The sequence below is a fragment of the Ammospiza nelsoni genome, chromosome 18 (genome assembly GCF_027579445.1).
Source record: "Ammospiza nelsoni isolate bAmmNel1 chromosome 18, bAmmNel1.pri, whole genome shotgun sequence".
Classification (NCBI taxonomy): Eukaryota; Metazoa; Chordata; class Aves; order Passeriformes; family Passerellidae; genus Ammospiza; species Ammospiza nelsoni.
In genome coordinates, this window is record NC_080650.1 from 2,872,970 (window position 1) to 2,889,251 (window position 16,282).

The following is a 16,282-nucleotide window of genomic DNA, read 5'->3' on the forward strand; positions in this document are numbered from 1 at the left end:
CGAGGCAGCAGATGGAGCGTTCTCTAACTTCACTCCCAGCACGGAACTCGACGTGCAGGAGCCAAGACAGACATTTGTGTCTGGTAATGCCATCTGTGTCTGCGAAACTGCGGCGCTCTCGCTGGAGTGCTTTTTGTTTGTAGGGAACATGTTAATGGTGGGGATGGCATACTGCAAACTCTCAGCATTATGGGAATGCTCAGAACGAGAAAGGAATGAATCGATCCCATTTCTGAGCAGCAGTCATTAATAAAGCATATGAATATAGATGATTCACAGAAAAGAATGGGCAGTGTGAAGCAAGTGACTCCACAACTGAACATGATTTCCTTCATAAGGGCTCAGACCCTCTGGGTTCTCACAGCAGTAGCTGGGACCAGTATCTCTACAGGAAAGGGTCAAGTTGAATTCCCAAAGATGGAGAAAGCCAATCTCTTAAGGAGTTCATCTTTAAACCAGACACACTCATGGAAGAGCAATCTCTTTGAGAGTCACTGAGTGCACAGAAACCACGTCTTCCTCAGGACAGCCTTGCCTGAACTGCAGACAGTCAAAGTTCAGAAGGTAATTTTTAGGAGTGGCATCATTTTACGCTCACATCATTCTTACACTCCTGCCAGGGCATCAATGCCAGCACTCAACAGCAGACAGGTTACTGAGAGCCACAGATCTTCATCCTGATCTGGTACAGCTTCTCTTGTGCTCACAGACTGTCACTGTTTGTTACTGGTTTTGTCTTTGTGGCTTCTTGAGACTGATGAGGAGTTTGTGCCAACAGTGCTGTAAATCATCCTTCTCTAGTCTTTCTGTGAGATGACACTCAGTAGCAACATCATCATCTCTCCAGCTGCATCACCCTTGCCTTTAACACTCATGCCTTGGTAACTCCTTTTCCCAACATCAAACCCTATTGTCACTTTTCAAGTGTTCACAGTCTTTCAGTGTTTAGCTTCCCTGTACCTATCACATCTACCAGTTTATCAAGCTGTCAACCTCCACCTTCCCTTTGCCAGTGACAGCAACCTCCACGGCATCAGGCATCTCCTGCCTTCCCACCAGGCCACGCTCCACAAATGGGAAAAACTCCATGTCAAAATCTGTTGATTTGGTACGTCTCTAAAATCCCTTTGAAACCTACCATCTGGCATTTCATGATGCAAGTAGGGGACTGCAAGCATATACTCTGCTTTTTCTGCTAAATTCTGTTAGTCATGTTGCTACCTTATCCTTCAAACCATCTCTGCCTTGCTCTGTTTACTTGCTACATCTTTTTCAGCATCTGGAGTCTGCCTGCTCTAGGAGAGGAATTGTTTCCTTTGCTTCTTACCTTGAACCATCCATGAATCCTTAGGCCCTGAATCATGACTCAGTTTCTTAGCTCTGGCAAATTATAAATAATGTTATTTAGCTGACTAACCACTTGAGAAGCAAGTGCTGCTCTGCTGCTGGTTTATTGTGTGACCTCAGGCAAGTCACTTAGGACATTTCCAAATGCATGGAGACTCCAATCCACACCCAGTTACCCTAATGAGCAGTTTGATCTTTTCAAAATGTAGGAACATCTTTAACTTCCACTGAAATCAGTGGTCTGAGCATAATCCCCAATGCCTGTCACAGTCTCTTCTTTTATGGAGACCTTTACCTTCCAAAATGTTTATTTTTACAGAACAAGAGTAAATGCTACATATCACTTCCTGACTGCACACTCCTTTGTATCTGTTAGTACCAATCTATTTTACAGTTTGGAAGGAGTTCTGAGTGATTTGCAGAACACCAGAGGTCGTTTCAACAGCAGAGCCTGGGATGCTGCCAGCATTCAGTCTGGCCAATAAAACAGAAACAGCAGTGAAGGGCTTCCAGGATTACCTGGTGTTCATCAGCCCTACAGGTCATTGCATCATTAAAGGAACCCCTATCTCAGCTGTACTCATTCCCATGAAACTTGCAGTGCACATTTTGAGGCCCCCAAATAGTTCCTTTTTCCCATCACCACATAAAAAGTTTCAAGGAAGACATTAAAGCAGAAGAAAAAGCCAGGTGAGCCTATGCTTGCCCAAAACTTAGAACTGAGATAGAACCAGGACAAATTGCTCTTGTGTTCAGCCTCAAAACTGCCCTGAGCAGGTCCTGAGCCAAAGATCAGTCCAATCTTTGACCTTGCTCTTGAAAAAGTGAATGGAAAAGCAAACTGGCAGGAAGGGCAGTGACAGTTTCTAGGAAGTCACACACACCCATTAAAAATGGACTTCAAGCTCATTTCACAAAACATTTCTCAGCTAATAATGTCTGTCATTAGCAGTTTAGAACCTGGGCAGGATCTGAGCCAGCCTGCAGCAGGACTCTGACTATACTGTGTGACATATCCGTGTGACATATCCGTGTGACATATCTGTGTGATGTGACTTCCTTGGGCAGCCCTTTCAGAGAATTTACTACTTAAGGTCAGTTTGCCATTTTCAAAAAGAGTTGCTCAAAACTGAAAAATAAAAATGTACTTTTCAAAGATGCTTGATTAAAGACTGTATTCAGCAAAGTTAAAATTATTTAAGGCAGTCAAGAGCAGAACTTTTTAAAGACTTACTTTTTCACTTTGGGGTATTTCATCTCTGAAATTGCATTGGTAGCATCCGTCTGTCTCTCCTTCAAGTGCTGTGGCCACATATTATCCACCCAGTCGACTAAGTCCACCTGAAAGGCCCCAAAATCAACTGTTAGCTCCTGAACACATGGTAGGACATATTCTTGTTGGCTGAAACTCCTCCAGTGACAGCAGCAGATGCTCACAGACAGGGAGAACCTTGCTGTTCAGCAAAAGTCCTGTGCACTCAACTTGTTAAGGGGCAGCATTTCATCACCACAATTCAACCCCTTAAAACACAGGGGGAGGAGAGTTTTACAGTCAGTTTACCTGAGTGCAAATTCTGTCTCATGTGAGCCCCTTCTCTTGTACCGTCTGTGGCATTTTTGTAGCCAACAGCCTAGAAATTGCATTAATGAACATTAAAATGCAAACATAAAAGGGATTATATGATGCTAATATCTTCCATTTCAAGGAGGAAATAGGACTGATTCCATCAATATCACAACTGTATGTGAAAACAAAACTTGCTTACTGCCCTGATTCTGAAATAATTTCCACATTCTGATATTGCAACCCAGAGTTTACACAGCAGGGAACCTAAATCAGGTATTTCTGCCCTATTCTGGACTCAAAACTCTGCAGGATTCAAGGGAATATCTTATACAAATATATGGGAGCTGACTTTGGGTACTGGACTTCCACAACACCCTCTCTTCTCCTCCCATGGGAATGCAAATCTCTCTTTCAGTGAGATCTAAATATTCCTGGTTTTACAAACAACTGTGCACTCAGTTATTTAAAACAGCTATGAAATAACCATTTACACGTGATAACAGATACCTAACTGCATATTTCATTTCTAAGCACCCAGGAAATTTGCACAGATGTTTTAAAAGCTCGCTGAGCACAATGTGTTTGGGAAAACCGGGATCAACTGAACACAAGAAATTCCCCAGAGCACCCTCAAATTGCCCGCTAAGTGTCTGAATGACAGCAAAAATCTGAATGAACTTCTAAATAAGTGTTTAATATTCAAATTTGTGATCTGTGTGTAAAAGAACAAAGTCTAGTTAAGAATTATTTCTACAAATCAGCAATTAGAGCTGCCATCTATCTGTGACCTGTTCAGGCAGAAGTGTGGTGTTTCTATTGTCCTGGGTAAGAGATGTCCCCAGCAGAAAAAACTGCTGCTGTAACTAGACAAGGACTTAGAAATCAGGTAAGAAGTGTCTGAAAACAAAACATCACAGAGCTGTAGTTTTACCCCCAGCTACATGCTAGCACAGCACACATGGCTACATTTCAGAGATAAATGAAATCATCTTTACTGAGAAGGTCACAGTTTCATGCCAGTGACTGCATTGGGAATAGAATCACAAGAGCCCTCTACCTTTAAAGAGTATGTACAAATCTACCCCCTTCTACTACTGCTAATTCTGACATAGCAGTGATTATGCTGATTTAATTATGTAAACATTTATACATTTAACAATTGTGTTCCCAACTTTTTTTGCTTTGGAACCCCCTGAACATTTTTTTGGGTAGAAGGAGTGTTCATACATAATGAGTCCAAGCTTCCTGATAGTTTAAACTTCCTTAGAGGAGGAAAAATACGAGATAGTATTTAATTTTGGATGAAGTTTCCCCTAAATACCTTGAGAGGAACTGTGTATCAGTGCAAATTGCATGATTAACAGCTCATCAGGTACCTAATTCCTGTAAATTAAGTTCCACTGTCAAGGAGACCAGCTTTCTACTGGGCTAAAAATGAGATCCTGCCACTGAATGAGCAGGAGTTCCGGGCACCTCCCATCACCTTGTTCAAACTCCCTGATTTATTTCTGGGAAAAAGCTGCAATAAAGCCCAGCACCAGGGGCTCCCTTACCACGTTGGGGCGCTTGACAATGTTCTCCAGCTTGGTGTGGCTGAACTCCAGGCTGATGACGTTGTAGAGCTTCTCCCGCTGGGCCTCTGGGGTCTCGTAGTACCGCACAAACTGAGACATGCTCATCTCCACCCCCCTCTGCGTGTTCACATCCATCACATCCACGATCCTGCGGCTCCCTGCAACACAGCAGCACCTCAGAACATCTGCCTTGCCTTATTTATGTACATCTAAAAACATGTATGTATGTTATTCAATATATCCATATATATATATCAGTTCTCAGTGACTGCAGGGAAACTGCAGGAAAAGAGGATGAGACCAGTACCACTCCTTCCATGGCTCCCAAGAAGCTCAAACAGTGAGCAAGGAACTAACTTGGAACTAGACTTTTTGCCCAATGTGACACTGAACAGGTCACCTGGTTCTTCACAGAGATGGAGAGAGCAGTTTCCTCCTTTATGTGAATTGATGTGAGCAGAAGTACATTAAAAACTATGAAGAAGTAATACAATATGGTAGCAGGGGGCAGGCAAGACAAATTGCTCTCCAAATCATACTGCAATTTTCTAAACATCCATATGTCTCTCAAGATGCTTTTACTCATGTACAAAAACTATCCACAAAGAGCAAAAACTGCCTTGCATCACTGGATAGTGTAAACTGCTGAACATTCCCAGTTCCAGTGGATGAAAGCACTAAATGCCACAGAGGAGTGAGCCCCCACTTTGGATCTCTCAACAAAAACCACAAGCCTTACTTTCAGCTCCTCGAGTGGCAGACATACAAGTCTCATTAGCACCAGAACGTTGAGCAGCAGTTTTAGTCGAGCCTTCAGCTTTACACAGATTAATCCACAATCTTCTCTTCGGCCAACTGGAAGGTTTCACCTCTCCCAGCAATTTCATCATCCTAATTAGCAGTTCATTTGTGTGTGAGTGAACAGTAGCCCATGAGAGACATGCCTCATTTCCAGGAGAGGATTCCAGCAAACAAACTCGCAATGCTTCCAAAAAATCTCTCCAAAACAATTTTCACCGCCAAAGAAATAACTCAAAATAAATTGCATTAATACAAAATGTAGGGCTGCGATGCACCATCAGAGGGAATTATTAATAATTACAGCACCTGGTCTATCATGTGCTTGGGAGCAGTATTTCAGCAAGAGTAATAGCTTGGATTGCTGCTCTCCATTACAAACATCCTTAGCCCCTGATAGCAATGACAGTGACAGATGTGATAATGACTCTGCAAAGGAACTCAAGATCGTAAAGCTTTGAAATCAAAAAGACAAATTTATATAGTGTAAATCTGGAATAGTCCCACCAGCCTGTCAGTCAAACTCCTCATTCCAAGGCCAAGGAACAGAAGCCCATGCTCGGACCGGGCTTGGGACTGTCTGAAGTGTTGCCACCTTGAGGCAGGATGTGGAGAGTTTAGTTAAGTGTGAAAAAGCACAAGAGTCCTTAAATGTTTGAAACAACATACATAAAATCTAGTTATGGGTTAGAGGGTTTTGTTGTGTTGTTTTTTTTTTTGTTGTTGTTTTTTTGTTTGTTTTGGTTTTTTGATTTTGTTTTGTTTTGGTTTTTTTTTTAACTAGGGGAATGGTCTTTTTTCAATTCCTCAGGTTAGCAGCTTGGGATGGAGTCCTGTTAAACTGGCCCCTAATGAAAGCCATCCTGATCTCTGCTTCCAGGGCCTGGATCAAAGCAATGGCTGCAGCCCAGAGGGGCAGAGGACACAGATACTCAAAGATTGCACTTGAAGGGCTGTGTGGCTGAGCCCGGGTTCTGCCATATTTTAGTCTAGGTCTGATCTCAGCTTTGCTGGAAGCAACCTCGTAGAGCCTCTCAATTATCCTTTCCAAAAGAAAAATCAGCAGTTACCTGATGAATTAAGAGTATGAGGAGCAGTTCAATAGCAGGTTTGTTAAATGAACACGATTATCAATTACAGGCAGAAGAGCTTAAGATTTGAATTGATAATCTCTTGACTTCCGAATTAAAGAGTAATTTGAGGGGATGTTTTTCTCTTAAGCCACAGTACTGTCAAACAAGCCTATACATAATGATTCTTGGAGTGCTGCTCACAGAATTTGAGATGTATAATTACAGGTTCACATCCTGGTGTTCACTGCCCACTGCACAGCAGCTCTGGCTCACTGCCAGCTTTATCTCTTCTGTCCTGAAAAAATTCAACTCTTTCTTCTATCTCCTGTTCCTAGTACAAGGTGAAAAAAAATATCATCTAGGAGAGTCAAGAGCAAGGGAAAGAAGCACACAGAGGCCTAAGAAGTGATGGCAGGCTGAGAGATCTCAGGTCAGGCTGGATTTCTGAGCGGCTCCACACACATTTCACCACAATCCATTTCTGTTAACCAATTCCTAGGCATCCCCTTATCACACTCACTGTGTTCTCAAAGAAGGGACCCCCTCAAGCAAGCCTGGGGCAGCCCAGCAGGTCCCAGCAGTGACCCTGGCAGCCTCTCACCCTCTTTCCCCTGTCCCTCACTTCAGCTCATCACCCCTGACGTGGATTAACAAACCCCTGGAGCCTGGCAGAGTCTCTCCCTGCTGACAGGGGAAGCTTCAGAGCACTGTGCACCACTTCAGCCTCGACTCCCCTGGGTGCTTTTCCAGTGGAGCTCTGCACTGGGCAGTGTGGGATGAGCAGGCACTGCTTCCTCTCTGGCAGCAGATGTGACTCACAGGCAGAGTGGTGGTGCTGGGGGATTTACAGCCTAGAGAAACATCTTCCTCTCCTGCTGCTTGCTCATGGAGCACAAGTGAATCCCCAAAGGATGACAGAGACAGTAACTAAGAAACAAGCTAGTGCCATCTCTGACAAGAGGAACAGACAACAGCAAGAAGGAGACAGAAGAATCAATTGCAGGGATGTTAGCTGGAAAAAAAAATCCATCAGTATGAGCTACAGGAGAACTATGCTTTGCTTAAAACCTTAAAAACACATCAAGTTACTCAAGTTAGCTAATGTATTAGTAAAATCCCCATTAGAATTAAGGTGACAATAGCATATATAATATCAGGTGCCTTTATTTAGAGGCCTAATGGCCAAGACACTGTGAACATTCTCATAGATTGAATTGTATAGCATTTCTATATGCTGTAATATAATATTTTTTTCACATAGAAATGAACTTTTGGAGGAAAAGCAACTTGTGTAGGGTCCCTGCCTCCCACTGCCCACCCTGGACAAGCTGGTTTGGTACAGAGAGTGGGTCTTCTGGGTTTCTTGGTAAAACAAGAGCAGCGGGGAAGCAAACCTTGTCCCCTTGTCAGAGAGAGAACTGCCCTCCAAGAATGAAGGCTACACAGGCATCTTCCCTGCACCAGCAAGTGATTTCCCAAATCCCAGCTCACCAAGCCCACCCCAGACACTTGTGGGATGATGGAATGATGGGCTCCAGCTCTGAAGTCGTTCAGCAAAGCTCTTGTTGATCTCCCCTGCAGAGTCTGCACCCACACTTCCCTTCACGTACAAAATATTTTAACAATTTTCCAGAGAGTGAACAGGGAATGGGAAATTCCGGGACTGTAATCATATCCTCTGTTGTCCAGCAACTGCCATTTTTTATTTCTAACAAGTGAAGCACTGCCTTCCCCTGCCTGAGCTTCAGGTTATCCAAGCTGCCAGACTCCAGCCTTCAGCATGGCCCATCCTTTTCCATGATGCGATTTTAGCATGGATATTTGGAGCAGTGGAAGCAATGCAAACATGAACCACACAGCAGAGTATGAGAAATGCACAGGAGGTGTGAATCAGAGCTGCAAACGACACCAGAGTTTTCTAGGCTGTGGTCTCTTCTCCAGCACAGCACCAGCAGGAAAAGGTGCAACTCCCCCACAGCAGAGGAAAGAGGAAATGTCCTTTCTGTAAGGATGATTATCAAGCCTGTCCATTAAGAGGATAAAGCTACCTCGGGGAATTATTTTAACCCTCTGTGGCTGAATTGAGATCTGTGCTGAAGGTACAATACAGTGTTGACAACCAGAAACCAACCTCCAACGCCGAGGGACCGGCCCGCCGCTCCTGCCTAATCTTTATGCTTCTTATGAGGAAAAAATCCTCGGTTTGTAAAGCAGCGTTTTTGGCAGAGCCTCAGGAAATCTGCCAGCCTCGCTAGCGGGTTAACTGTACCTAAAGACTGAGGCTTTGACTTGCATCCCAGTTAATCCCCCCGCAGCTCCCCGAGCTGGGAGCACGTATTCTTCTGCTGCCCACGGGAGACCATTATGATAGCCCTGCTAACGGGGAGGGATGTGAGCCCGAGCAGAAAGTCCTTCCTCAAGTGGAGCTGTTCCCGACATCCCCTGCATTTCACAGCCAGGGTAGGAGCAAATTAAAGGCGCGTCCCGATCCCATCGCTCTCAGTGCCACCAGAGGGCACAGAAGAACAAAGGGAAGCGAGCCCGGCCACCGCTCACAGCGCTCCCCACAGCTCCTCGCCCAGCGCCTTCCCCAGCGCCGCCGGGCCCAGGAACCGCAGGGCACCATCCCCTGTGCCCTGTGCCCTGTGCTGCCATGGGGGCATCATCCCCTGTGCCCTGTGCTGCCATGGGGGCACCATCCCCTGTGCCCTGTGCCCTGTGCTGCCATGGGGGCATCATCCCCTGTGCCCTGTGCTGCCATGGGGGCACCATCCCCTGTGCCCTGTGCCCTGTGCTGCCATGGGGGCATCATCCCCTGTGCCCTGTGCCCTGTGCCCTGTGCTGCCATGGGGGCATCATCCCATGTGCCCTGTGCTGCCATGGGGGCATCATCCCCTGTGCCCTGTGCCCTGTGCTGCCATGGGGGCACCATCCCCTGTGCCCTGTGCCCTGTGCTGCCATGGGGGCACCATCCCCTGTGCCCTGTGCCCTGTGCTGCCATGGGGGCATCATCCCCTGTGCCCTGTGCTGCCATGGGGGCACCATCCCCTGTGCCCTGTGCCCTGTGCTGCCATGGGGTTACCATCCCCTGTGCCCTGTGCCCTGTGCCCTGTGCCCTGTCCTGCCATGGGGGCATCATCCCCTGTGCCCTGTGCCCTGTGCTGCCATGGGGGCATCCATCCCCTGTGCCCTGTGCCCTGTGCTGCAAGGGGGGCATCCCCTGTGCCAAGCTTCAGACACTGAAAACCTCTTAGAAAAAATTCCTTTTACAAAAAAGCATTTTACTTTTTTAATATTATATATATATATATATATATATATATATATATATATATATATATATACACATTTATGTAATTATAGATATTTATATATAAAAATATAATGTATATATAATATAATGTATATATACTTATACATATGCATTTATATAATTAATATTAATATACATTCTATAGTGCATTATTATATATAAAATATAAAAATTAAATATATAACATATATTATATGTTATATATAATATATATTTTTATATATATATATATATATATATAATTCCTTACACAAAGAAGCATTTTACTTTTTTATATAATTTTTTATAAACCAATGCATTAACCTGCAATACTCCAGGTGGCTGAAAACAGAGCACACACATAACAATTATAGAAAGAAAAATAATACAAGGTCCAAGAAAAAATGGGATGGGATATAACTTTGGTGAACTTTTTCTTATAAAATTTCTTTTAAGATTAAAAATAATTTAAATTATTTAAATGATTTAAATTAATAATTTCCTAAAATGTCTCAACATAAAGTATATCTAACAGTAGCAATATAGAAAAATGTTATAAAAATTAGAACCTTTCAGCCCTCTGAAGCCTCATGATCAGCCCATAATGAGGAAAACTTGATTCCCCTCATACTTTGCAGTTAGGAGATGGAAGAAGACCTTCCACTACACTCACATTACCCATCAACGTGCACTGTGCCAGCAATCCTGCAGCTCCCCTCTGGTCTAGAGGGACATCTGAAGGTGTCAAAGGGTTGCAACACTCCCACACATCTTGTACCCACACTTATGAGAACATCTGAAGAAATATATAGCTATGGTTACATCAAACCTCCAAACATGCGGATATTTATATATATTTTTTAGGTAAAGGCACGACACTTGAAGGTAGTTTTGAACTAAGGTATATTATTACATTAAAGAGTAACAACTGCCATCAAATATTTGGGATTTTGGGTGAGATCACTCATTTCTACTCTGGATGAGCTAAAGCAGAGGATGCTTATTGCAGAAACACAGTGTGACTGTGGGGAGTTACTCTAAAACAGCTGCTCTGCTTGGTTTTTCCACATGGACAATTCATCTTTAAATCCACCTGCAGACAGAGGCTTTGAGATGCCCGACCACACCAACACATCACTTCAATTTCACTTTCATGTCCTGACATCATGGAAATACATTCTCTTGGAGATTATATTTTTGTTGTAATGTTCATTCAAAGCAGATTTATTGCTGTTTATATCTGGACATGAACATGACTGTTTTTAGCAAAACTGTCCCAGTTTAACTAAGATTTTTTAAAAGAGTTTGCCTGTGTTAGGCAAAGGACAAACTTAAAGAGAGCTCAAACAGGAAGTTCAGCTCTAAAAATAGAACTGGTTCTTCTTCCAAAATGGCAAGTCAGCGGACGTGCTAAAGATAGGCAAGTGAGTGTTATAATATTTCATTTTTACTTCTAGGAGGGAAAAAAAAGGCATAATGAGAGAGCATCAAATGCCTTCTTTTTATTTATTTTATTACACAGAAAGCCTAATCCATGGCTCAAAGTTCACTCACCTGGCACTTCTGGTGCACAGAGCCTCAGTGGAAACTAATGACAGAGGTGGAAGGCTGTGTCCATTACAGCTTGGCCCAGCACTGGGTAGTGAGAGCTAAACAAGTACCAAAATAATGTAAAAATAATAAATGTATATAAATTCCTCCACCTTTCTGCAAGGGAGAAAGACAGTGTGAGTTTTCTGCTGGTTCAACTTCCTGAACCACCTCACTAAGAGAAGGAGGAAAGGCTGTGCCAGCACACAGGAGGGGATGGGAGAGCAATGCCAGAAGTGAGGAGAGAAGGAAGAGAATGAGCAGGATGCCAATTTAGAGTTGCTTAATTGGTATGGTAAGAAAAGCAAATTGTTGGGTGCAATAGGGAGCACAAGGAGCAGAGAGAATTCCCCTGGTCACATAACAGGCAGCAGCAGCAAAGCCAGAGCCAGTTTAGATGACAGAGGATGGTCTGGCACCAGAGCTGGTATTGGTATTAGAGGGAGAAGTTTCTATTTCCAGTCTATCAGGAACACTGGGTAAGTTTTAACCTCTGTCTGCCCTAGGTCCTGGTTTCATGATACAAACTGTTCACCAATACTCAAAAACTGATGAGGCTTAAATAATGTTTTTTAAGCGGGGTCAACTCCCTGCTTCTTCCCAGCACAGTTCCACAAACATCAGGGGAAGGATGTGCAGCCAGCACTGGGGCAAATCCCACAGTGACACCAACCACAGCCCAGCTCCCTCCTGCTATTACTGACTGCAGCTTTTCTTCTTAAACAATGAGCTGTTTAAGAGGCACAAAACCAGTGAGTGCTAAATGAAGCAACATCCTCTGAAAGTCTGCAATACAACACTTTAATAGACAGAGATTTTCATTTTATTTATGCACTTCACCTTAACACTGGTGGATGCCAAACTCCCAAAGGGTTCCTTCAGAGCTGCTATAAACCACTTCAATTTTCAATAAATTAGAGCCCTCAGACTGTAGGAAAATCACTAATGGAACCTTCACTTGAAAAAAATCCATTCAGAAACTTTGCTCTCTAGTTACTAATTTTAATTCTGCTCAGGAGAGAACACAGAGCAGCTCCACAACTTTGTAATTCTCCCCAGCCCTGGCTGAGGTGGAGGAGGTCAGGAATCACATGAGGCTGTCTGACTGACACGTGGGACTGCTGGTGTCACACAAAGGAGGGAGAGATTCCATGGGAAACAAAAACCCACCTGCCAAATCCTCCTGGCCCTGCTCACAGCAAAGTGTGCTGCTCTCTCTGTCACTATTGCCTCATGGCTGGAAAGATATCCTAACAACACTTGCTGGAGTCTGGAAGGATTTACCTGGACTTCCTCACAAACTTCTACGGAATTAGGGGGTAAAAAGTTCTGTACAGCACAGCAGCCTCCTCAAGGAAAGAGGGATACAGAGAAAACAGGAGAGGTTGCTCAAGGGAAAAGAAAAAAGCACAAAGAAAAAAGGATGAGCCAATAAACCTCCAGTGCTGTACTTTGGGAAGAGAAACCTGCTTGACAGAATTGGAATCAATCATTTCAATGAAATAGCACATTATATTTTATTTTATTTTAGTCTTATTGTCCATATGTTTTCTCTTTGCAGTACTTAAATTTAAAAATAAATGCAGCAGTTAGGAGACTCTCCAGTTCATACCAACAGTACTTCTAAACCCTTTGTTGACAGACCATTGGTTTGACTCCATCTGAGCTTACAGACACTGGGAAATTATCATTTTCAGTGGAAATATTTATTTGCTGATTTCAGGCCTGACTTAGCACATTTCTCAGTTTAGAGCATGAAGAATGTTGACAGGCCAACAGCATGACTGTGAGCAATTTGGAACTTGACTTCAAAAACAGAGCATTTAAAAAAAATAATGCAAGTTTTTAAAACAAGCTTTGGTCACAAAACAACATGACAGAGGAAACAATTTATTTTTATGAACTGGATGTCAAACACATGTTTCTGAATAACATCTGAGACAAATCAGTGGGGCCCTGATGAAAGTTGCTTTGTGATTCTCCATTTTTCCCTTTTGAAAGTTTGTAGGCAGGTACATAACCCAGCTCCCTGACAACATAGGGTTTGGGCCGGTAGCCTCAGATCAATAGGAATAGCAGTGACATTCAATTATTTTACAGTCACTTGTGAGGAACAGCCAAGTTCAGCCTCCTCCTGCAGGGATCCATCCTTATCTCCTGCTTCAAGGTGCTCTTGGATCCCCTGCTCCTCTCAGCTGTCTCTTGTGGATCTGAGTCCCTTGATGAACTCAGGGTGTGACCTGCAGGGTCCAGAGGCTGAGGTACCCCAGTTGGAATTCTCACAGCCTGAGGAACATGTTTACAAGTTGGTATAAAGCTACACAGACATGGGCCTTCCAAACTGTGGATGTTTCTTTAACTCAGTTTTGTTAATATTCCAACAGTCCCACTCACATGAAAAGCAAAAAAGCAGAACCCAGAGAGCAGGCCACAGATCACTCAGTGAGGCACAAAAACCCCATGAGAAATAAGAGGAGGAATCTTACAGTGATGGAAATATTTCATCCAAGTACCTCCCCTCCCATGAGATCAGTGATGCCTCCTCTCCCCTAGAAGAGCCTGGCCCAGTGTGTTTTGAAAAATGCATTATTTGGGTCCCAGGAGCAGAGCACAGACCTTGTTCCTCCTTGTGCCTCCACACAGGACTGCTGGAGACAGAGCAGTTCCTGACTCCTGACTCAGCTCTCTGCTCTCCCAATTGCCATTCCCATTGACAGCACAAATCCCCACACCAGGGGAGAGCCATACATCTTAATCAAGACTGAGATGCAAGTCTGGGGGCAGACTTTTGCACTTCCTTTGAGCAGGCAGTTTAATTTTGGGAAGTGCTCCTTACAACAGAGCCTCTCTAATGAGTCTCCCTCCTCACTCCTCTGGGTCTCCAATTTCACAACTTCCTTGAAACAAATGGAGCGTTGCTCTATAGAAAAAGCAACACTGAGTCCCTATTCAGCAGAAATGATGGAAAGTTTTCTGAGCTGCAGTGTGTGGCTGCTTTGTCCTTCTTTTGTATCTACAAGGCTAATTTTCTTTCACAGGATGGAGAACTGTACATTGATTAAGACAAAATTTCCCCTACTTGCCTGCAGACCACACTACGAGCCTCTCGACTCGCTTTGTAGTTGGATGTGAATTCAAGCATGATACAATTTTCAGAACAGATCAATTTGAGAGGAGCAGCAAACACGCAGGAGGAATGAACCAAAAAATCACTAGGAAGCAGCTACTCAGGGACACTTCTGTGATTTGCTTTCAGCTTTTTTGAGTAGCTGCTAACAAAAAGCTGAAGCTTTGCACAGCCAGCTGGGGGACCATTGTGCAGACACAGCACAAGAAATGTATGCTAATGAAAAAGGAGTGTTTTACACCTCTCTGCCCTCCCTCCTGCCTTTACCCACCTGACCTGCAGCCACCACCAGCACCACAATTTTCTCTTCCATGGAAACACTGCTTATGATTCTTGATTCAGTGCTGAATTAAATTTATACATGTCTGTGTGTGCACATCCATAAACATGTGTACAGTTTTTAATAGGTATATAAAACATTTTATGGAGCTAGAATAATTATTACCTACAATGTTTATATCTCTTTCTATTCCTTTTTCAATATCACCTGCTTCCAGAAGAAGGGTTAGGGGGCTCTTGTCTCTCTGTGAAGTACCTGGCATGCATATTCCCATTTTAACTGGAATTCCTGGGGACCACAGCAGTGTGTGTATTTAAGAGAACAAAAATGGCTGGATGAAAGATGCAGAGCCTCACATAGCTTATGGCTGTTTGGTACATTTGATGGGCAGCAATCCTTTCTGTCCCAACTGAATTTAAATTATTTACATCAGCCTGCTGTCATTAACTACCCAGGGAACTGGTTCCTCCCCACCACAGTCCCTGCACAAAGAGGCCACAGCTTCCTACATTCACTACATCATTTACAGTTTACAGGAAAACTAGAAACTGAGACTCCCCAAATTCTGATTCGAGCAGATCATCTCACTTTTCTGCCTGGTTCCCACCTGGGAAAACAAGGTCACACTTTTTACTGTGCACCACCACACTGCAGAATTGCAGCTCCTCCTAGAATGAGGAAAATGTTGCAATACTAAACTTCACAAACCTTACTTAGGGCTCTCCTCTGTGGGAAAAAAAAATAAATCTAAACAGCAAGGAAATACTCCTTTGCAGGTCTGGTTTCACCCAGTGATGTTAATGAAAGCTCAGATCCTCACTTCAGTGCACTGTGATGCACTTTGTGAATAAAAAAATGAGCAGATGTGGAACAGCACACAGCATCTCCTCCAGAAATTGTCAGCAGGATGAGGGAAGGCTGACCTGCCTAGCAGTGCCAAGCCCCCCCTACTTATAGGACTTTTCCCTTGAAAATATCAGGGATTTAATGATGTAACTTATTCTATTATCTTGCTCCACTGACACCATGATTATAAACTCATAGTTGAGGCACAGACCTTCACACATATTTCTTTAAACAGTCAATTTGCAACTGAAATTTTTGGCTCAGCTCCTGTTCTTTTGGTGTTTTTAATGAGAAGGCAAATCCCAGCAATAATCAATTGTTTCTTCAGCTACTCCCACCAAAGAAAGCAACAGGATATGTAGAGCCTTGGTTTTCCTTTCACCCTTTGTCTTGAGATCAAAGGCTGCTGCCAGGTCTTTAGGGATTTGACAGAACCACAGGAATCAAATATTGAAGTGATCTATTAGGTCACATCTTGTGCATCATCTCCTTGGGCAGATGAAGATTGGCCTTTGCAACAGTTACTGGAGCTTGCTTATATTTGCTCTTCACTGCAATACCTCAATGCACAAATTGTATCACAATTAAAAGCTTTGCTGCTTTCAACTTTGCCTGGATTCTTTATTCACCAAAGTCTTTCAGTGCAGTTTGTGAGCACAGCAACCAAATATTTCCTACAGTTATGAGCATCAGGGCCCAGTCCAGTCTACAGCATCAGATTTTAATAGCAAATTGCCTGACTGATGACACATCCTCTGCTGCTCCAACACTTTTTTTTTTTTGAATTC

The 16,282-nt window shown here is 43.5% G+C and overlaps 1 protein-coding gene across 2 annotated transcripts in view; it reads right to left on the reverse strand.

The window, feature by feature from the left end:
• The window catches only part of KDM2B (lysine demethylase 2B), a 103,539-nt gene that overhangs the window by 74,417 nt on the left and 12,840 nt on the right, over positions 1–16,282 (reverse strand). For both annotated transcript variants that reach the window (XM_059485273.1, XM_059485272.1), the window contains exons 5-6: positions 4,468–4,646; positions 2,582–2,688 (exon numbers count right to left, since the gene is read on the reverse strand). In XM_059485273.1, the coding sequence (XP_059341256.1) occupies positions 2,582–2,688; positions 4,468–4,646 (286 nt within the window). The remainder of the gene's footprint in view (positions 1–2,581; positions 2,689–4,467; positions 4,647–16,282) is intronic.